Genomic DNA, 24,656 nt, shown 5'->3' with positions numbered 1-24,656 from the left:
CGTTGCCTTAACCTAGATTTTTGGGTAATTCATATTCTGGTCACACTGTAATTACTGTGGATAGCAAGACTGAAAATTCTTCCGATTCTTATTTTCGGATATAGAATAACATTATCTACTATTTGTGGTAAGTTACATTTCATTATCTGTTTTCACTCACGAAAAACGGGCAAAAGAAAAATTGTAAGCTTTTGAAAAATGTTTAGTAGTCTGCCCCCTTAACACTAAATTATTCAGCACAATGTATCAGTCGTCATTGGAATTACTTTCAACATATCTGACATCGCCAACAACTCTTGGAATTGTTTTGGTAAACAGCAGAAATAATGCAGTTCTTCACTTGGAAACTCAATTCTGTATATGGAAGTGAAACAGGAAAGTGAAAGTGTGAGTCAGCTTTAGTGTACCGTTTCTACACCATGATTTGAAAAGGGATCCTAATACATAGCAGTAGGCAATGTAGCTGTTCCTAATCACTGAGAAAGACATGCTCACGAATTCCCTGGAGTGCGTAGGATCCTGGTTCAGCCCTATCTTGCACCTAGTAGGCTTCGTGGTGGACAAACATCGTGTTTGCGGGTTTTCTGTGGGGTTGTCTCACTTTCTTTATTCCACTATCTCGTTCATTATTTCATCAGCGTTTCCTTTAGTATAATCGTAAAACGAAAAGAACATAAATTTATTTCATCTTAATTTATTATGCAAGAAATAAGATTTTCAATCCTTTTCACTATTTTAATGTTTAAAGTGTTAAAATCCACAACCTATTCCATAACGATATTTGCATAATTATTCAATGATATCACCTTGTTTTTATCAGATAGTTATATTGTATAACTTTTTTTTCTAGTTACAATCTTTTTTTTCGTGATAAGATAACAAGTATAAAGCAAAGTTACTCTGTGTTGGCTTATACGAGTCTAAAAAATATAACACTATTCGTATCATAAACACTTGTTTATTAGATTTACTTCCACTAGACATAAAAATTCGAGTATCGAAGAGAGGATTTTATCTTAACTTGATAATACTCGTCCTTGAAAAGAAAAGCAAATATACGTATAAATTTAAAATATAAAAGTTAAGAAAAAAAAGTAATTCAAAGATCTTCCTATCACGTAAAATAAGGTAACACAGTTTCATTGCGAATGTGAATATCTGAAATGGCTAGTTTCTCATGACAAAGATAAAAAATAAAACTTCATTTCCACAAGCACGCGTGCCCAGTTGCGTCCATAGTATTACTGTTTTGGGGAGAGCATAATTTTTCATTGAAAAACGGTGAAAGAAATCTTACAGTTTAACGCCCCATTATTACGTCCGTTAGGCTAAGGGAGACATATGATTAAGGCACTAAATTGGTGCAATGAAATTGTGGAAGAAAATGGGAGCACCCTCTGACACTATTGTCCACTACAAACTTATTTAGCTGAGGTTCGAACCAGGGACTCCACACACACTAGAAGTAAGCTTTCTACTACTAAACCACCGTATCCTCTTAAAAAAATATACTCTAGAATCAAACCCGAGAATAGTAGATTTGGGGAGAGAAAGGTTAGTTTGGAGGGTTAGAAAGTGAATTTTGGGGGAGAATGGTTAAATTTTAGGGGTAAAAATAGTAAATTTGGGGTTAAAATTCTGAATTTTAGGCGTAAATATGGAAAATTTGGGGAAGAATGGTAAATGTTTGGGGGTACGTATGGTAAATTTGGGGAGAATAGTAAATTTTAGGAGTAAGTATGGTAAATTTGGGAACAATGGTAAATTTTAGGGGTAAGTATGGTAAATTTGGGGAGAATGGTAAAGTTTAAGGGGTAAGTATGGTAAATTTGGGGAGAATGATAAATTTTAGGGAAAAGTACGGTAAATTCAGGGAGAGTAGTAAATTTTAGAGGTAAGTATGGCAAATGTTAAGAGTAAGTATGGTAAATTTGGGGACAATGGTAAATTTTACGGTTCACGGTCAAGCCTGTGATGGGAATGGGCATTCCTGCCTACAAGACACATTGCGCTCTTATATTTTTTCATACTTTACAGCAACTGCAAAACAGACACACGTTTATGACACAGTCTAGTATTACGTGTACATTAAAAAAGCATCCTAACTAATTTCAAATAGAAAACTTCGTAAACTATTTTACGTTAATTCTACTGCGTATGACTTAGTCTTTACGGTTATCATATTGTACTTACTTCACTGTTAAAGCTTCAAGCTTACTTAAGCCTCTGATTTTAATATTTTTAAATACGACATCGATATTAAGGTTACCAGTGCCCTGGTCAAATTCCAGAAAGGGTACAGCCAATGGATCGATTGGCGGAAGTCCAAGAAACTCATCACCTGTAAAAGAAATTCGAAGAATGCATTTTCTATATTACGCCAAACGTTGGAACTTTATACAATAGTTTCAATGCTTGAAACAATAAATAAGCTTATTCAAGTAGGTGCTTGCATACAAATTTCTTATAAATGAAACTAAGTAAAAAAAAAAAAAAGTAAGAAATTAAATAAGTAAGTAATTAAATATCAATTGGAAAAAAAGCGAATTCGTGTTATTATTAAGTATAAACTGTTTTGTCTTCTTTTGTTTAAGATGGAATTCAATAACCACCGTAAATTTTAATGCTCTCTAAACGGGACGTGAACCATTAACCACATGCGTATGAGGCGCACAAGCTAGCTACTAAACCAGCAAGAATAACAATCTGGTTGGTGGGATACAGAACCAATGTTCAGTTGTATAAAGATGACTTTCTATTTGTGCATTTTTATTTTGTTACTTAAGTCTATATTTTTAATTTTTTAAATATTTTATTTCGTTTCATTTTTCATTTTCTATTATAATTGAAGATAGACAGGCAAAGTATCATATTCCCTTAACATCTCCCTGATAGTCTCTAATTTTCTCAAGATTCTTCTAGACGTATAGCACATTACGTCTTAGAACTATCAAAACAGTTTTTTTTTTTCCTTAACGTGTGTTTAGATGGTTACTATTACTTCCCTAAATTTTGCCTACATTTTTTAAAAAATAAATTTCCCTAAGAACGTTAGATATTACTTGGTTTCATAATGTTTGCCTACACATTCCCCATACTTTGTCGAAATTTTGCCCAGACAAGTGATATATTTTCCTAAGAATTTCAATAAATAGGAAAGACATTACTTTTTTTGACATTTTGCCTAGACAGGTTTGTCCAAATAGGTGGCATGACTTTCTATGATTTTGAAGGTACCATATATATACAGAAAAATCCATGTTTAAGAGTTAATAGTGCTAAGTGCGCAACAAAGGTAGATATCAAAATCTAAATTCTATAGCTTCACACTAACAATCACGCTTTGTCAGTGCCTCTTTGTGATTTACAATGAACGTTTCTCTATTTTTTTTAGCACAAAAAACTATATCTTCAGAAACTATATCTTCTATAACATATTCGCTAATATCTTGTCATTTTGAAGCTGGAATTTAACATCAACAAATTATATTTAGCATATTAACGTCAATTTCGATTAAAAATTTCGCGATATGAGTAACGGGAAGAAGAGAAACTATTAGTGTGTATATTCTCTGTGTTAAAATCAATACCTACCATCTTTTATGTTACGAACTACGCTGTTTACTGATTCTCGGATGCAGTCGTTGAGGTGAGTGGTGTTTCGATGGCAAGGTATTAAATACGGAGCTGAAAAATAAGAGAAAGTATGTTTAGAAAAATACCAAACTACATGAACACTTTCAGTCCAATATGATATTTACAAAATACGTAGTAACATATATGATGAACTTGCTATACTGAGTAAACAAAATGCAAAAATCTAGTGAGTGAGGTTTGTTAATTTGATAAGCATGCACAATTCATACTTTGTCCGTTTTGTGAAAATTAAGGGATAAAAGTCGCTGTAAGTGTAGCTCTTTCATGAATAGAGAGAATATAGGTCTAAAGTATATATAGTAAGTCTGAACTATAAAATATTAATAATAATAACATCTTAATTATTAATCATAATATTTCATAATTCAATATATTATCGGGTTTTGTCATAATTACACTGAGAAAAAAAATTGTAGGTGGCGTACTTAAAAAGATAGGTTACATGCGTAATTCCTGTAGTTTTTGGACTTAACGTACAGCAGACGTATAACTGAAAACGCATGTTTTATAATACTTTCTGTGTAAGTATTCCATCTATACGTACTTTCTGTATAAAACAATGTAGGCGGTCAGCATCTCACATGCAAATGGACGTATATAACATATAGCTGACGAAGGTAACATACGTATATGCATGTGATATACGGAAAACTGTTAGATTTCATACACCCTGCAACGGCATGATGTAACATCTAAGGGCAGTGCCTATGTAGCATACGGATAACGTATGCTCCGTGCTGATTTCTATAGTAAGCAAGAGGATACCGTATATTTGTACAATATACTGCTGTCCGGAGAACGGATTTTTCTCTGTGTAGGAGATAAATGAACCCATTACAACGAATTAAGAAACCAGATAATGTAAAGTCGAAGCGTAATATTTCCTGGGGAGCGTTAATATAATATTTTCATAAAATGTTTCTTGATTAAATGAATTATTCACTTATTTCATCTGTTACACATTAAAAAATCTCAAAAAAGGTATTTATTTTTGGAATCTTCTCGTCGAACCATTTTATTTGATACCTCGTACAAAATGTTACATTAAAACATAGATTTTAGTATTGTAACAATACGGTAATTAATATCCATCATTTTGAACATTATCTGACAAAATGTAGGAGAAATCAGTATCGATTCCATCAACATCTAACTTATCAAAATTGTATAAAGTGGATTAGGTTCAAAAATGAAATCAAAGTTTTATTCTACGTCCCAAGGTTATGCCGGCTAGACTAAAGGAGACGGTGATAATGAGAAATCAATTAAATGATGGAATGAAGAAGTGGAAGGAAACGGGAGAACCCCGAGAAAACCCACGAACACGGTATTTATCCACCACAAAGTGGCTCGAGCTGGGATTGAACCAGGGACTCCATGCACAAAAGGTGAACGCTCTGCCAATGAGAAAATGTGGCCCCTTGGGTTAGGTTCAATATGCGAATTTGCTTTCTAATATAATTTTATGACCTTCAGTGTCTGCCATATTGTAATTACTGTAATTATATATAACGCTCAGTGCACAAAAAATCAAGTCCATTTGATTTATTAATATATAAAAAATAATATATATTAATGTGGCAAGGGGATTCGAGTTATTCCCTTATCTGTGGCTTGGTTCTATAAGGGCCGATATCACTTTTTGGCGAAATTGAGATTTTCAGCAATTTGCATATATCTAAATGTGCATTTTCTTGTGTAAGAAGGGCAAGTATCAACATGGAATAGTTTTATAATAATTTTCCAAATAATGGTATAGTCCCTTGCTGAGGATGAAGTATTTCTGTATTTAAAAAGGGCCAAAGAATACATTGGCCTTTGTTCAATCTACTAAAAATAATGTGTATTAGGGCCAAAATGAACATTGACCTTTTTGATCCAATATTTTTAATATTTTGACGCGACCAAAGTGAGAATTGGCCTTTTCTAATCTAGTGTTTTGGAAATTCTGTTGAGGTCAATGTTTAAGCTTTGTGCTTATTTGTTTGACTTGAAAAGTGACTTCTTTTGTGTGACACCAAAAGGAAAATAAGGTAATAATGTTGTGTTTTTGTGTTCGTGAGTGTACTTGCGACAACAATCTGGTTCATGGTGACCAATCATGCTTAAAAGTGTAATTTTGTTAACACTTTGTGGCTAGATCTGGCCATTTTGCGAACCTGGCTAGCAACAAATTTTCAAGAAAGTCACTAGTAACTTTTCTATCTATGTGCTTTTTGCTTTTAGTCATTTCTAGCCATTTTCTGAGTTCAACCACATTTTGATATAGGCTATTTATCGTTAACTTGTGTCTAGCGTTGTTTCGGGATTTGTAATGCAATAAGGAAACACCTATTAAAATTTTACATATATTCTTAATGTTTCACTTCAAGGAGAAGATTAGCTACCTAAGTTTCATGGCAATTCCATATCATAGAGGAATGTGTTTTGCTCAAAGCACAATTTGTAAGGAAACTCAAAGTTTAAACTGGGGCCGCGGTGGCTCAGTGGTAGAGTGTTCACCTCTGGTGCTCGGGGTCCCGGGTTCGATCCCAGCCCGGCCAAGTGAACTTTGTGATGGACAAACACCGTGTGCGGGGTTTTCTCGGGGTTCTCCCGTTTCCTTCCACTTTCTTCATTCCACCATTTCATTCATTACTCATCATTACTGTCTCCTTTGGCATAACCGTGGGGCGTAAAACTCAAAGATTTCATTTCATTTTTTCCAAAGTTTAAACTTTCAATAAAGGGCCAATGTCATTGTATCTGTTAAAAAAAATTAGTAGAATTTCAAGATCAAAAGTGCCAATGTCAAGAGATATCTCGGAGATAAGCTGAGATATATTTATGAAAATGAATTTTCTATTTGCAAGTATGTTTGAAATACGTTCAAACAAACAATTGTAAGAAAACTTCAAATGCGTTTTTCTCAAAATGGTAATTTTTGACGTTGGTCCTGTTAAATCCAAACCACAGATATTGTATACACATTTGATTGTTCAGTTTCAACAGATATTATTGAAGTGTTTAGTTAAAGTATGTATTGCAAGTTAGAGATGTTAAATGAAAAAGGAAAAAAAAAGGAAGGAAACTAAGGTCAAACCTCATTCCTCCACAAGGAAAACGGAAGCATCAAGTTTATTTCTCATTATTTAATAATTTACATAAATCAGTAATTTTCTGAATTAATCAATTTCGTCTGACGTTGGTAGCAAGCGATGACCCGGATCACGGCAATCTGAAGTACAGTTTTGAATGACGCTTGTACGTAGTTAGGTCGGATGGCCTTCCTACTTGTTCACTACACGTGGAGTTAACACTAACGTCAGAGCGCTTACGTATCATACAATAAGCTCGGTGTTTAATTATTATCTCAGGATATGAGGAAATCATTATCAGATTTTTGTGCGTGCATGTCGTCCATTATTATCCATTAAGCAAGAAATAAAAAAAAAAAGAATAGGACAGAATTGTAGTAATATCGCCTCATTTTAACACACGCACGTGTCGAAGAACTACAAACTGGTTTTGGTGTAGACAAGTGATCGGAACAATGACTCATGGTAGGATCTTCATGGATTGACCTTTTACTAATGTAAACTTAAAAGCCTTTCTTTTGTTTGAAAACTAAATTGAATTTATTTCTTTAAAATAAATGTAGTCTCCTGCTTTACACTTCATCTGCGAATGGAAAAGAAGAATAAACCAGATCACGGCAACTTAATTAAATGATACTTGTGGAACACTGTAAGAATATATAATATATAATTATGCCCATGCAGATTAAAGATGATAATAATCATGTATGCAAGGTTGCAGTAAAGAAATGTAGAATGTTGGACTTCAGTCTGCTGGGAACTTAAAGGAGGCGTAAAACTGTTGGTTCCACATATTTCACCTATTTCTGGAAGGTGCTGCTCTAGACCCTTAACGCTTTTTATAAGTACACTATATTTTATAATGTTCACGAATAGTTTTATTAAGGAGTTTGTTTACCAAAACCACTTTATATACACTTACTGCGAGTGCTCACTGAATTGCAACCACACCTCTACACAAGGAAGTGTGGCCAGCAGCCGAACTGATTGTATGATCACCCCGGCTGGTAGTATTGTAGAGAAAGAACACACTCGAGGCTACATGTTGGCAAACAACACACTTATAATGGGAGATGGAGAGGATTTATGGGCATTTTAATAGGGCATGATTGTGGGCACCTGAACAAAGGTGCATCAATAACCCAGACAGCAATATTTGTCGGATGCGCCCGTTCCTATGTATGGTTTGGGGATGATTCTGTTGGCAAAGACTGAAACTATTGGTGTGTATGAACCACAGCGAGACATCCATTATGTACTTACAGGTGTTAAAGAATCACGTACACTTTACAACGCCATATTGTACACACACGAAGACGGCATTTTCCAGGTTAAGAATGCACGGTGCCACCAAGACAGGCCTCTACTTGCTTGGCTTACCATCTGTGGACCCATTGTGGGATGCCATCAGGAATAGATGGTGTCAGATCTCCGTGGAAACATAGTATCTACCAGAATTCATGTCACGCCGTGTCCAGACCGTCCTCTGAGCCGCGAACTAACAAGGTATTAGGTAGATGGTCGCTGTTCAGTGAACACTCAGTGTATTAATTCTGTTTGTGTGTCCTTCCAGGAGACACAAAATCTCAATAAATATTTAATGGATCACCATCTGTTTTGATCAACACGAAAACTTAGGAATCGTGTTCGTTGAGAGAGGGTGATTCGTTCAATTGAATCTAATATGGGATACCTACTGATTGCATTGGGAATAATTTTTTGATATCATCTTTCCTTGATAGACTACCGGCAGTGCAGTTACGGTTAGCAAGTTAGTATGATACTCAGAGTGCAAAATTGTAATCCGTCCGAAGAACATGACACTAAAATGAAAGTAAATAGCTTTTTGTTAAACAAATCTAAAATTTAAATATTTTCTATTTTCAAATATTTGATCATCTTATTGAAGTTTTGAGTGAAGAATAGGAAATGAGGGGAAATGCAAGTATTCAAACTTCAATTTCTATATTATGTACATTGCGACACTGGTATTGCTGCCTATCGATGAATAAAGACATGGTCGATAGTTTTTGGAACTATGTACGAGGGTAGAAGAATTTTGTTTGTCGTCGTCGTTGATTCGGGCTTCACTTTGTCTCACAACGGTCATGACCAGTGCTGGATTTACGTATAAGCTAAGCAAATTATAGCTCAGGGCCCCACTCTCTTGAGGGTCTCAAAAATTCAAGAAAAACTTGATGTACATTTCCAAAATATAAGAAAAACAATAAATAAAATAAAATCTACATAGCCTATAGCAACAGTGCTTCGTGTTGTGTTGGGCCCTGTGGGGATACTTCTGTTAGCCTGATTCCTAAAACATCATTAGCTTCTTCATTTCTTTATATATGGTGTGGTGCCTACGTTGAACTGGACACATAAAGGGTCCCATTGCTATCAATAGCTTAGGGCCCCACCAAACCTAAATCCAGCTCTGGTCCTGGCCAGTACTACACTTAAAAGTAGAGCAAAAAGGTATTTCAATAACGTAAAAATGAGGACAGAAGTCCGGATTATTGTAGTAACATAATGTGAAATGCATTACACGTAATAGCATTCCAGGGATTAGATACATTTTTTGTGCATTGTCGCTAGGAATCATTACTCTTAGTCTAGTAGAACAATACGTATGTCTCAGAAATTACAGTAGACTACGATAAATCGTCCTTATAAATGGTATGCAAAGATTGTAACATAATCGTTATCTAGTATGTTATTATTGAAATTAAGATTTTGTTAAGTACACTGCTGACGATTAAAATTGCCAAATCGATTAGTATTAGAATTAGATTTCTTGGCTTTTGGCAAATATGGCCATGTTAGCCCGTCACGTATGAGGGGTCACACTGGCCGGGAAATTGGAGAGGAAAAAAGGAAGCGACCTGGAACCATTATGTGAAGTGCGATTTTTATATCTGCCTGGTGTGAATGAGGAAACCCCACCAGAATGAATGGCCTGAAAAAGCATTTTACACTTTTTGAACCGCGTACCCACTGAAAATCGAACCCTTGTCCGCTCGCACCAAATCCGAGAGTGTTAGCGACTGCGCTACACGTGGCCACCCGTAGCACATAAAAACATATCAAATATCCAGATATTAATATCACGTTGGGACCATATCAACCTCAATACCCATTAAAGCACAGCACACAAATTAAAAGACATTGAAAGTCCTCTATATTCCAAGTCGTTAGGTTTTGATATGTTGCACTGGTAAGCAAACCACTGTGGGGTCATACCCCATGCTGAGTAGCCAAAAGATCAGTTGAACGTACAGAAATCTAAGCAATTTCAAGCGCGGCTGCCCATTGTCCTATTGAAAAATCGACCCATTCAGCAGATGCAGGAAAACAATATGATAAGCTCCAACACCTCAGTGATGTAATAATGACTGACAATCTTCCATTATTGCGTAGTAAGAACATCACTCAATGCTACAAACGGAAACGAGACTCACTTGCAACTCAAATCATAATGCCACTTGCCAGGCCAGTGTTTTGGTTGAGAATGTACCCCTCGCCAAGTAAAACCGGACGTAGTACATCTATACATTCTACAAATCATGGATACGGTCAAAGATTGAACCTTGTTCCTCAAACGCTGAGTCCATTGTCATAAAGCCACTACTCCCTACCTTTCGCCGTTTCTGCTCTATGGAGATTAACATTGAATCAGGAACTAGAAGTTGATTCTACCACTTCCGTTGCAAGAGAGAAATAAACCCAGAAGTGTAAAATATTTTACGGTACTGATTACATATCAAAATAACTGTTGTTCAATGTCTATATAGCACGTCATTTATACCACGGCAACCAGTGTTGAAACTGTGAATCGAGGATTTCCAACACTTCTGGTTTGATAGAAGTAGAAACGAAACGTATTATTGGGAAGCTTAAATCAATGACGAAAGACCGGTTTAGCTTGAAACCGGAAGTAGTAGTAAATTTCTAACACTTCCGGTTTTAATAGAAGGATAGGAGTGGAGATTGAGTTTGCGCTTGGAACACTTAATTTATTCCAAAAAACCACCTCTTGCTATCTCTTGCTGTGTTTGTTCTATGACAATGAAAAATCTATTAGGAAATGATTTTTACCGCTTTCGGTTCGAATACATGGTTAAAAGAGAAGATAAAACTTATTCTTAGGACGCTGAATAGATTCCAAAGAAGACATAGGTCGTTATCTCTTTGGATATGAATATTGAAATACAAGTAATAGTAAATTTTTAGCACTACCGGTGTTAGCACAAGGAAAAACGGCTGGTTAGGAAGCTACTCTTAGGACGCTGAATGGATTTTTGAAAATTACTTTTTATTTATTGCTGCTTTTGTTCTATGTTGATCAACATTCAACCGGAAATGGTTTATTTGTACCAGTTCCAGTTTGAATATAAGTGGATGAAGTGGAGTTTATTCTTGCGACGCTGAACTCATTGTAGAAAAGCCTCTTCTCGCTATTTTTTGCCGTGTTTGCTCTGATATTTGTCGACGGACAGACGAGACGAACGGACATAGCCATTCTATCATACGTATGCATAGCATAATTTGGAAGTCTAATAATATATGTAACACATGTAAAAATAATTATGTATTTAGGGTATTCGATTAAGATTATAGTCATTAGCATCATTATTATTATATTTAGTATTCTTCCATGGTTGGAAGGCCACTTCTGACAAATTGAGAGCTATATGCGCTAGTGGCTAGTAGCCAATATGGATTAAAATAATTATAAATATTATATGCATTTTGTAAGGACAAACTTCAAACTTTGATTAATTTTCTTTCAAGAAATTAGATATCTTCACATAAAAAGTAGTATAACTGAAACCGAGTTCATTGTTTTAGTAACTCGGGGTAGTCATTTTCGTTTAACTTCTGATACAAGCATTTGTTTTACAAAAAATTACTGCGAGAAATACGATTAAAAATATTCGTGGTAGGTTGGGAATGCAGCTTCATTTTGTGACATCAAGGCCGTCCACATAACACAAGCCGATCAACCGGTCTTCTTTCTCTTAAGTTAAGGAGTCTTTGTTTCACGTCTTTGTTGTTTCGAACAACTTAACTTTTTTGTATTAATGAGATGAGAATTTAGATCTACTTGTGTAAGACCCATATAATTTTAGTTTTACCATAAAAAAAATTTTAAAAATGTTTTAAAGACAATACCTCAATGAGACATCGAAATATAAGAACAAAAGAAACATTTTCTCACAATATCTGAATTAAACTATAGAGATATTAGCATAAAAGAAACGATTTCTCATCATATCTGAATCAAACTAAAGACATAGAATAAAAGAAACAATTTCTCACAATATGCCAATCAAACTATAAACATATCTGAATAAAAGAAATAATTTCTCACAATATCTCAGTCAAGCTATAGACATATCAGAATAAAAGAAACAATTTCTCACAATATTTCAATCGAAACAAAAATATATACAAACAAAAGAAATAATTTCTCACAATATCTCATTCAAACTATAGACATATCAGAATAAAAGAAACGATTTCTCATAATATCTGAATCAAACTAAAGACATATCAGAATAAAAGAAACAATTTCTCACAATATGCCAATCAAACTATAAACATATCAGAATAATAGAAATAATTTCTCACAATATCTCAGTCAAACTATAGATATATCAGAATAAAGGAACAATTTTTCACAATATTTCAATCGAAACAAAAATATATAACAACAAAATAAGTGATTTCTCACAATATCTCAGTCAAACTATAGACATATCAGAATAAAATAAACAAATTCTTAGAATGTTTCAATCGAAACAAAAGTATACAAAAACAAAATAAACAATTGCTCACAATATCTCATTCAAACTATAGACATATTAGAATAAAAGAAGCAATTTCTCGCAATATCTTGATCAAAACATAGATATAAGAGCAAAACACGGAAATTCTCACAATATCTTAATCAAAACAGAAATGTAAGAATAAAAGAAACAATTTCCCACAGTATTTCAACTAAACCACGAAAATGTAAGAATAAACAAAACAATTTCTCACAATATTGCAATCAAACCATAGAAATATAAGAACAAAAGAAACTACTTGTATTTCTAAGTTTAGACACAAGAAGAGAAGTATGTCACCAGACCCGATTAGAGAGGTAAAAATCCAGCATAAAATTTAAGTTTCGTTTTTCTTAAATGGTTGAAAGACCTCTAAAAATAGTATAGTCAATTTCAAAGTTGAGCCGGACGAAAGGCTTTAATTTCAATTGGGTAATTGGTGGTTAAAGCTTTAGCTTCTGATATTATAATTTGTAATTTCATTTCAAAACTTTCAAATTAAGAAGGTTCTCGTTTACCTCATGGTACAGAGTAAAGAATGAAAAACTAATCACTACTATGAATTGAGACTGGGATCATGTACGCTGAAATTCTATGAGCTATTCCTTCGTCTGAACAGAAGAAACATAAAAGCATACACACAAAACGATAGAATTTATTTTTAATAATTGTAATGTAAATAAGTACTATTAGGGATTCGGATTTTCATGTACAGTAAATATCCAAAGTTCCAAAATAAAACACTGAATAAAATAGTATATATTCTAGATTATTTTCAGAAAGCTTCACTAAACATTTGTGACCTTTTCTTTTTTCCTTTGTTCATAGTATATCTTGAATGGCAATATATTACTCTATTATCTGTTTATTAGAAACTTGTCTACATTTCCTTTCATGAAAATATATACTCTACTAACTAAATACGGGGTATTAATGGGCTATTCCGACAAACTTTAAGAAATGATACCTCAAATCAGAGTAAAAAAATAAAATAAAATAAAAATAAGAGTTCGTATGGAAATGTAGAGAAAAGCGCATAGTATTTGAGGTAGGGTCGTCCAAGACTTGAGAAAACACATCGCAATACTCGTTATTCCGGAAATCAGAAACCTCGAAGTTGGCAGTTCCTAACACTTTCAACTACTTGACGACGCATTCCGTGTTCACTGCTATCAAAGCTTATTATTTGCCTACTCCCGACCCACCTTTAAATTCGAGTATATCTACAGATGGTGATCAGAAAAATGGAAACACCTATAGTTGGCAACACGTCAGATGTGTGAGTTGGCAGTGGTGTCGTGGCGCCCGCAGCGCCGGACCGCTGGGTGATGTGTTAGGTCGGTCTTCATACTACGTCAGGCTCAGTGGAACAGCAGTGTCCAGTGGTTGCAGCATAGGGAGGTAGTGTAAAATGGGAGACCTCTCAGATTTTCAAAGGGGGCAAATTGTTGGTGTGCGGTTATGTGGAGTGAGTGTGACGGCAGTGGCTACTGTGTTAGGTGTGTCGCGTGGGACAGTGTCGAAGGTGATGACGGCCTACACAACAGACGGGAAAACCACATCGGGGAAGCGGAACAGTGGGCGGAAGAAAATTATGAGTGACAGGTCACGCCGGGTATTAAAGCGCATTGTCACGCAGAATCGTCGTGCCAATGCGGAGCAAGTGACCGTGGAACTCAATCAGCACCTCCCCCACCCTGTTTCGACAATCACAGTCCGCCACGAATTACATGACATGAACTTACGGGGTCGTGTTGCACGGGTCAAACCGCTCATCAGGGACCATAATGCTTTCGCATGCCGCAAATGGTGCCACGACCATGCAACTTGGACCGTTGAGGACTGGAAATGTGTGATATTGTCGGATGAGTCATCCTTCACCCTATTCCCAACCACGGGCCGTGTTTATGTGTGGAGAACGCCCAAAGAAGCTTATGATCTGCAGTGTTTCCGCCCAACTGTGAAACTTGGCGGCGGCTCGGTGATGCTGTGGGCCGCCATATCATGGTTTTCATTGGGTCCTGTGGTCACACTTAGCGGACGAATCACTGCCAACGATTATGTCGCAATTTTAGGAGACCACTTGCATCCTATGGTCCGGATGTTGTTCCCGGACAATGACGCCATCTTCCAGGATAATAATGCACCCATTCACACAGCTGGCGTTGTTCCAGCGTGGTTTGAGGAACATCGGGATGAAGTTCAACACCTCCCCTGGCCCACCTAATCCCCAGACCACAACATAATTGAACATCTGTGGTCCGTCTTGGAAACACGACTCCGGCGACGATTTCCACCTCTATCCTCTCTCACAGAACTGGTCGATGCCCTGCACGAGGAATGGTGTAAAATTCCACTTGCTACCATTCACGAATCATAGTGAAATTGATAAAATACTTTAACGATATTCCATACTGTTATACTGTAATGATTACTAATGATTTAGTAAGTTTATTAAGTGAGCATTACTCAAAATAAGTTGAACTTTTGTCCTAACCACCGTAAATTATGTACAAAAATATCTGAATAATGCATCATATAATGTAATCAATTTTATTCTGGATGAAAGATTTAATAAATTTTCCTTTACCTTGCTGGAAATATATTTCCTTCAGTAACAAGTACATAACATTTTTTCTTTTACTAACTCCCGAACTCAAACTTCATATATTGTAATAGGCTAAATGTCTTTTTATTTTGTATGTAATGTTTCAACTCTTTCATAACGCAATATTAATTTACTAGTGTAAAAAATTTAATAAGAAAATCGTTCTTTTCCTTTAGTAATTATAGTACACTCTATTGTAATTTGTGAAAAAAAATATAAAATGAAGACAAAGGGACATTAGTATAAGTTGTATAACTTCCTGTAATGCTATATAACCTTCAAAAGTTTTGCAATACCATGTTTAAAATTTCTTAACAATATACGATGTGTATGAATTACGTTTTAAAATATTTAGAGAATTAGATGTAAACATTAGTCTGAATAAAATACTTGGAGCCTGAATAAAAGCTATTTGCCAAGGAATTTCAATGATAAAGTAAATTTATAGAGTACTCGGTATTGGTTCATCTCTTAAAAATATAGGCCGTCACTGAGGATCACGACCAGAGCCAAAAACATTGAAACTGCGTGCCATTTCATTCAGATATCTTGAGGATTACCAAATTCATATAAGATCATTGAATACTATTCTTTTGTATTGAAGATTAATTTGCAATAGCCTAGCAAAATAGCAAATACTCGTTGGGTTTTATTGATATGAAAGTTCATTCTACGCAAAACAATTGAAATAAAAGAGGAATGAACCTGATGAGATACTGCATATAGAAATGCAAAAAGCCCGCGGTGGCTCAGTGGTAGAGCGTTCGCCTCTGGTGCATGGGGTCCTTGGTTCGATCGCGGCAAGTGAGCTTTGTTGTGGACAAACACCGTGTGTGTGGATTTTCTTGGGGTTCCACCCGTTTCCTCCCACTTTCTTCATTCCAACATTTCCTTCATTTCTCATCACGGTCTCTTTAGCCTAGCTGGCATAAACGTGGGACGTAAGATTTTATTTCATTTTATGTATGAAATGCAAATACAAAGAAAAGAAATCTGCTTATTAAAATAAAATTCATAATGAAGGCTACACTAATAAATTTATAAGCGATAGGCAGCAATAATTAGAGCAGCAAAACTTAGTACAAATCATAATTATATCGTTTTGGATTAGAAGAGATTGCAGAAATGGAGAGATCTAACATTGAACAGAGAGTGCCATTTGTCGGAGTCTATTTGGAAAAACAACGATCAATTACTGCGATTCAAGGAGGCTAGCACAGACATTTCAATGTAACAAACTCAAACACTGAGATGGTTATATGCAATCTCATTACACCTTTTCCACAACAGTCGTCAGTTGATTAACTTGTCTCGAAAAAGGACGATCTCCTTCCTCCAATATAGAGCAGAATATACATTTTTTTAACGTTTTATGTAATACAGTTATGCCGGCTAGGCTAAAGGAGACGGTGATGATGAGATATGGTTGAAACGGTGAAATGAAGAAAGTAGGATGAAACGGGAGAACCTTTCCACTAATTTCAACCCTTTCATCCGAAAAAAACAAACGTCCACGGTGTTTGTCCACTACAAAGATCACTTGGCGCGAGCTAGTATCGAACCAAGGACCCCAAGTACCAGAGGTGAACGCCCTATAGAGGTCTGCACGGACTCGGGTCGAGCCCACGGGCTCAAGTCCGACCCGACCCGCAGGCCGTACTCGGGCCTACAAAGCATATATCATTTCGGGCCCAGACCAGGCTGCACGAGCAGTAAATTTTGAAATATGCAACCATATTTCTCGGACATTTTCGGTCCCAACTTTGTAAAAATAGTGTACAACGATATTTATTGCACCGTTCTTTCTGGAGAACTTTTAAAGCACAAATGCAAAATTAAACCTCTAATTGCTGTACACAAAAATACAATTTTGCGTTGATTATTATTATTGCGAGCTTATTTCTGGTTCACTTGTTTATCACACGAGCTCGGGCCAGGCTTGGGCCTATTAGGGATGGTATCGAGACCGAGATGGACTTTTAAATACTGAGACGAGGCCGAGACCGAGACAGACCTCTATAAATCGAGACGAGACTTAGGTCAGTCTCGAAAGTCTCGGTCTCGTCTCAAATATTGATATTGATAGATACTAAAATTACCTTCACTCAAAATTTGTTTCGTTGCTTTGTTAGATAATATGAGAACGGTTGACTCATGTACAGTGGCGTATTTAGGGGGTGGTTATCGGGCTCAAACCCCTCCCGAAATAAATTTGTGATAAAGATTTACAGTTGGCTTTCCGAACCAGAATTCCTAATTTGTAAATTCAGGTAGCTGTCACTAGTATTGCACAGGAGAATGGGAGCCCGGACCCTCTCAAACGATTTTCTGACACCTTATCCGTTTGTTATATGTTTAATATACACTATACTGAATGTACAGAGCCGCGTATTCATTACTATACTTTCCACAACAGTGTAAGTATTTATTCTTATTTTCTTCAACTTTTTAACCATTGATCAACGCTAAATCAAACAAATGAATCCCATAAACAGTTTTTGTTCTTTTACGAATAGCTTATTGGTACATTGCCTACTACCTATGATTCTAACTCCAAAACCTATGCTTAAATATATAACGTATTATTATTATTATTATTATTATTATTATTATTATTATTATTATTAATAATAATAATAATAATAATAATATATACATGCAGTATGTATGTATGTAATGTGTAAATATACGGTGACTTATTCATATTTTCATATTATGATTTTTAAATAGTTTCCTTTAGTTTGAAGGATCCCGGTCCCTGGAGGTCATACCCTTCCACCCTTTCAGAACCACTTGCTGGTTACATTGAGCTCTATAATTGCTTCACAATACAACGGTAAACTTGTAAACTTGAACCCAAACCAAGCACCAGCATCAAACCCAGGTAAAGCAGCACCAAAGATAGACTACACTTTTGAATAACTTTCCATAACAGTGTAAGCATTTATTCTTATTTTCTTCAACTTTTTAACCATTGATCAACGCAAAATCAAACAAATGGATCCCATAAACAGTCGTGGTTCCTTAACGAATAGCTTATTGATACATTGCCTACTACCTGTGATTCTATCTTCAAGACCTATGCTTTGTTTTCAGCCCAAAAAATGTTCTACTAGTCAAGTTACATATTAAATTAATGTGTGCTCTACGTTCCCTCGAAACTGATACTACTTTAGTCATCAACTTTAGGAACTATTCATGTTTCAAGGTATATCATCAACGACCAAAGAATCTAATTGCGAATCACATTCACCACAAACTAATCAGCAGCTAATCAACGAGTTTTGAATGCTATTATTAACTCCTTTTAAAGAGATAACAGATTATTAATTTGAAAATATAAATTGTATTTTCGTCCTTAAATTTTTTTCTCTAAAATAACACCTGATTAAAAATTAGTGATATAGTTTGCTATTATAGAAATATTTTAAAATATACTTACGTAATAATTTAGTGTATTCTTCTGTTTGTTGTAAAAGTGAAGGAGAAACTGTACACATTATCACAAACACCAGAATCACACCAAAACTCTCCATTTTTGTTAATGGCTAACGTGTACGAACCAACACACAATAGATATTGTATCTTCGCACTATAAAGACACGTGAAGATTGTGTTTTTCTGAAGGTCTGAAATGTCAATTCTCACCTTTTAATACATGTGAGATTCACGACCCTGAAAAACAGCGGTGAAAAAAGAAAGATCCTACTGACGTAAAACTATAAGGAGCTGTGAAAAAGTTGGAAGAATTGAAAATAATAATAATAAAAAAAATTGACTATTAAACAATTGTTGTAGTCTTGGCCTTTGACACTGTATACGTTACGTCTAATGAAATCGCAAGTATTGATGGTTAAACAGCAAGATAGTGCTGGTCACGTGTATACAGTACGCTTGTTCTTGAGGATACCTTGTGGAACGTTGTGGAGAGAAGCGGAACGGGAAAAAAAGATAAGAAGAAGAAGCTTATAAGTCTACTCCTTTTTCTTTTTCTTTTAAATCCTTTCGGCTGGGAGAAGACAGCGAAAAATGTAGCCCATGTTGACCATGAAACTCACTGTCAGTGCCGGAAGAAATCGTACAACATCGCCTATGCGCAATCGTAGTACAACGTGTGTTAAAAAATTATAATGTATGGAAAGGATGTGGTGGTTTTGCTTCAGGCCTATGTAATGTATAAACTAACCATTCACACATGGGAACATCACGCTTATGGAAATTACTTTTTCTTTTTCTTTTCGTGAATGGGCTTTACAGAGTTTAACATAAAGGATTTTGTGCAAACCAATGTCAAGGTTAGTAAATACCTTACAGGAGTTTAAAAAATATGAAGTGAAATCTTTAACAGTCATCTGGCTAATGATCAATTCTTTAGCCAGGAACCTCAGAACTTCTGTGAACCTGGGATTATGTGGCTACCGAAGAGCTGGAGAAAGATCGTCGAATAGAACGAAACATACTTTATTGATAAAATCTTATGTTTAAAAAAACAATTGTTTCTTGAATTTTTGTCATAAAATGGGAGGAACTTTTGCTTCAAATCAATACAATATAAGCTTAAGTTCCACCTCGCAAGTTTATTCTTTGTAGGATAATGTCACGATGAGAAGTTCAAACCAATGATGAAAGAACCGGTGTCTTGAAATTAGTTAAAATGCACGAAAGAACCTCGAACGAGATCTCACGAATTCGATGTTTTATATAATACATTCGATCGAAACACAGACGCTTCTGAAAAGATAATGCCTGTACAACTAAGCAGATACACAGGGTAGCCCAAAAGTAGGTATACACCCCTGCACTGATCAAGTATAACATTCTAGTTTATGGATTTATTTGCTTCGGCTCCTCCGAGCTTAAGATCTAAATAAAACCATACTGAGAACAAATAATAGAGAAACTGAGTCTACCTGATGGATAAAATAAGAAACGATATAAAATGTAATGAGCGGATCAGTACGTATTGTATACCTACTTTTGGGCCACCCTGTATACTATATTGCAAGGTTCTACACGTGCTCCCAACACCACATACTTTCTGTAAACAACTTCAGACGACAATCACAAAGAAGACATCGCCAACGATTATCAAACAACGAAGATTGATGAAGTTAGCAACATTTCTGGATAAAAGGAACCAGAACACCGCAGACAGCATGAATCGCCACCGATTGATCATCACCGCCAATCTCTACGGCGCCTGGTCTCTGAGAGCTTCTTTATCCTTAACACTCTCTAGGACGCCTGGTCTATGAGAGCTCCTTTATCATTACCACTCTATAGGACGCCCGGTTTCTTAGAACTTCTTTATCATTACCACTCTCTAGGACAACTGGTCTCTGAGAGCTCCATTATCCTTACCACTCTATAGGACGCCCGCTCTCTGAGAGCTTCTTTATCCTTACCACTCTCTAGGACGCCTAGTCTCTGAGAGCTCCATTATCCTTACCACTCTTTAGGACACCCGGTCTCTGAGAGCTTCTTTATTCTTACCATTCTCTAGGACGACTGGTCTCTGAGAGCTCCATTATCCTTACCACTCTATAGGACGCTTGGTCTCTGAGAGCTCCTTTATCCTTACCACTCTCTAGGACGTCTAGTCTCTAAGAGCTCCATTATCCTTACCACTCTCTAGGACAACTGGTCTCTGAGAACTCCTTTATCCTCACCACTCTTTAGGACGCCTAGTCTCTGAGAGCTCCTTTATCCTTACCACTCTTTGGGACGCCTAGTCTCTCAGAGCTCCTTTATCCTTATCACTCTTTAGGACGCCTGGTCTCTGAGAGCTCCTTTATCATTACCAATCTATAGGACGCCCGGTCTCTGAGAGCTTCTTTATCCTTACCATACTCTAGGACGCCTGGTCTCTGAGAGCTTCATTATCCTTACCACTCTCTAGTTCATCTGCTCTCTGAGAGCTCCTTTATCCTTACCACTCTCTAGGACGCCTAGTCTCTAAGAGCTTCATTATCCTTACCACTCTCTAGAACAACTGGTCTCTGAGAGCTTCTTTATCCTTACCATTCTCTAGGACGCCTGGTCTCTGAGAGCTCCATTATCCTTACCACTCTCTAGTTCATTTGCTCTCTGAGAGCACCTTTATCCTTACCACTCTCTAGGACGCCTAGTCTCTAAGAGCTTCATTATCCTTACCACTCTCTAGGACAACTGGTCTCTGAGAGCTTCTTTATCCTTACCATTCTCTAGGACGCCTGGTCTCTGAGAGCTCCATTATCCTTACCACTCTCTAGTTCATCTGCTCTCTGAGAGCTCCTTTATCCTTACCACTCTCTAGGACGCCTAGTCTCTAAGAGCTTCATTATCCTTACCACTCTCTAGGACAACTGGTCTCTGAGAGCTCCATCCTTACCACTCTTTAGGACGCCTAGTCTCTGAGAGCTCCTTTATCCTTACCATTCTTTAGGACGCCTGGTCTCTGAGAGCTCCTTTATCATTACCACTCTTTAGGACGCCTGGTCTCTGAGAGCTTCTTTATCATTACCACTCTCTAGGACGCCCGGTCTCTGAGAGCTCCTTTATCCTTACCATTCTCTAGGACGCCTGGTCTCTGAGAGCTTCTTTATCATTACCACTCTCTAGGACGCCCGGTCTCTGAGAGCTTCTTTATCCTTACCATTCTCTAGGACGCCTGGTCTCTGAGAGCTCCATTATCCTTACCACTCTATAGGACGCCCGGTCTCTGAGAGCTTCTTTATCCTTACCACTCTTTAGGACGCCTAGTCTCTGAGAGCTCCTTTATACTTACCACTCTTTACGACGCCTGATCTCTGAGAGCTCCATTATCCTTACCACTCTTTAGGACGCCTGGTCTCTGAGAGCTCCATTATCCTTACCACTTTCTAGGACGCCCGGTCTCTGAGAGCTTCTTTATTCTTACCATTCTCTAGGACGCCTGGTCTCTGAGAGCTCCATTATCATTACCACTCTTTAGGACGCCTAGTCTCTGAGAGCTTCTTTATCCTTACCACTCTCTAGGACGCCTAGTCTCTGAGAACTCCTTTATCCTTACCACTCTTCAGGACGCCTGGTCTCTGAGAGCTCCTTTATCATTACCACTCTATAGGACGCCCGGTCTCTGAGAGCTTCTTTATCCTTACCATTCTCTAGGACGCCTGGTCTCTGAGAGCTCCATTATCCTTACCACTCTATAGGACGCCCGGTCTCTGAGAGCTTCTTTATCCTTACCACTCTCTAGGACGCCTAGTCTCTGAGAGCTCCTTTATCCTTACCACTCTCTAGGACAACTGGTCTCTGAGAGCTCCTTTATCATTACCACTCTTTAGGACGCCTAGTCTCTGAGAGCTCCTTTATCCTTACCACTCTTTAGGACGCCTAGTCTCTGAGAGCTTCTTTATCCTTACCACTGTTTACGACGCCTGGTCTCTGAGAGCTAACTTATCCTTATCACTCTTTAAGACGCCTGGTCTCTGAGAGCTCCATTATCCTTACCACTCCATAGGACGCCCGGTCTCTGAGAGCTTCTTTATCCTTACCACTCTCTAGGACGCCTAGTCTCTGAGAGCTCCTTTATCCTTACCACTTTCTAGGACAACTGGTCACTGAGACCTCCTTTATCATTACCACTCTTTAGGACGCCTAGTCTCTGAGAGCTCCCTTATCCTTACCACTTTTCAGGACGCCTGGTCTCTGAGAGCTCCATTATCCTTACCACTCTCTAGGACCTGTGGTCTCCGAAAGTTACTTCTGCCAGGCAGGCCCGTGCTGGGATGCTAAGGAGGGCGGTGGACAAGTCTACCAAAAGGGCGCCCATAGAAAGGTGAATACGTATACGTATATATATATATATATATATATATATATATATATATATATATATAGGGTGTTTGAAAACAACATCGACAACATTTGGGAGGTGATTCCTAACACCAAGATAAGACAAAAGGTATAGACCAACTTGGGTGCACAAATGATTCTTCGGAGTTATAGGCTGCCGAAAACATGACAAAAATGAACTTGAATGGTTTAGCTCCAAAACTATAAGACCTACAGTAGTCGGGTCAAGACTTCACTTAGGAACTAATATGTGTCCTACCCAAAAATAAATGTTTCAGAATCCTAAGGTACTCAAGAAACAATTTTTTAGAGGGAGTTTGGCTACAGGCATTTAATTGGAAGTACTCACCAACTACCTCTACAAAAACTGTTGCAGAAGTACCGCAGGATTTTGAAACTTGGATATTTGGATCGGGCACATACTAGTTCCTAAGTGAAGTCTTGACTCGACTACGTTAGGTCCCATAGTTTTGGAGCTATGAGCTTTGAAAGTTCACTTTTTCATGTTTTTGGCAGTGTAGAACTGCGGAAGGAAGCATTTGTGCACCCAGGTTGGTTTATACTTTTTGTCTTATCTTGGTGTCAGGAATCACTTCCCAAACGTTGTCTGTGTTGTTTTGAAACACCATGTATATAGTAACTTAATTAATATACGAAACGTTGGGAGGTGATTCCTGGTACCGAGATGAAGCAAAAAGTATAGATCAACCTGGGTGTAGAAATCCCTCTGTGCTATGACAACCCGAAAATTTTCGAGAAAATGCAACAGCAGCCATACTCGAGAACAAAATGCCGGATTGAAATTATGTAAAAGGGAATGTCCATTATGTTTAGTCGTAGATTCCATTAGTGTACAATGGTGTAGTGTACAATAGTGTACCAGATGTAGTGCAATGGTGACGCAAGGGTGACTCCCAAAGAAACTGGAGTATTCCTTCGAGTATTTTATTAAACGTTGAATGAGGAAAACGAACAACAATCAAGTACAAGATTTCAACAATCAAAAATAATAGCACATCTTTCAAGTTAGAAGAAAACTTCGAATTCGAAAGACTGAGGAATATACATGTGTGATTGATCTCTTTGTCTCAGCACAGAATAAACTCTCGGGAGAAGAATTTAAATGAAGTCTTTAACGTATCACAGGGAATCTTCTAGACTAATGGTAATGAATGTCAAATGAAAGACTTTCTGTCCAAGTTACGAGTGTGTGAAAATGGAAAAAATAACTTTGAACCAGATTAGGTTTATAACGACAGTCAGGCGGCAAAGATCATGTATGATGAAAGAGAGTACAAGTGATTCTTGACATGATAACAGTGATTTCCACAAATTATGTGAATACAATTTGGGCAAAAGTAAGCTGCATTAAAAGGTGTCCTCCTCGTAATACGTAATTCCGTGAAAGATTATAATTTCGAGCACAGAAGCAATGGAATTCGACGAAATATAAGCTGTTGCGCCTGTTGCACAATGATACAAAGAAATACGAACTACCGATTTATTGTTTCGTACAAAGTAGGATAACTGTGAAAAACTCAGAAGTATCGTGTACAGTATTTGTGAAATGCAGTATGTGTACACGAGACAGCTGTGAAGAATAACAGTTCACTTTCTGATATTATCAACCGTTGGCCGCTTTGCAAAGATGAAATAGGCGAAGCAAATTTT

The 24,656-nt window shown here is 36.9% G+C and overlaps 1 protein-coding gene across 1 annotated transcript in view; it reads right to left on the bottom strand.

Annotated features, from left to right (window-relative positions):
- Positions 1-19,172, bottom strand: part of LOC145693506 (protein takeout-like) — a 43,992-nt gene extending 24,820 nt beyond the window's left edge. Inside the window, exons 1-3 of the mRNA XM_081769573.1 lie at positions 18,613-19,172; positions 3,595-3,687; positions 2,194-2,341 (exon numbers count right to left, since the gene is read on the bottom strand). Of these exons, the coding sequence (XP_081625699.1) occupies positions 2,194-2,341; positions 3,595-3,687; positions 18,613-18,706 (335 nt within the window). The 5' untranslated portion in view covers positions 18,707-19,172. The remainder of the gene's footprint in view (positions 1-2,193; positions 2,342-3,594; positions 3,688-18,612) is intronic.
- Between the last annotated feature and the right edge of the window lie 5,484 nt (positions 19,173-24,656).

This window comes from Thermobia domestica, chromosome 8 (assembly GCF_964235325.1).
Source record: "Thermobia domestica chromosome 8, izTheDome1.hap1.1, whole genome shotgun sequence".
In the NCBI taxonomy this organism is placed as follows: Eukaryota; Metazoa; Arthropoda; class Insecta; order Zygentoma; family Lepismatidae; genus Thermobia; species Thermobia domestica.
This window is presented reverse-complemented; position numbering and strand designations above follow the sequence as displayed.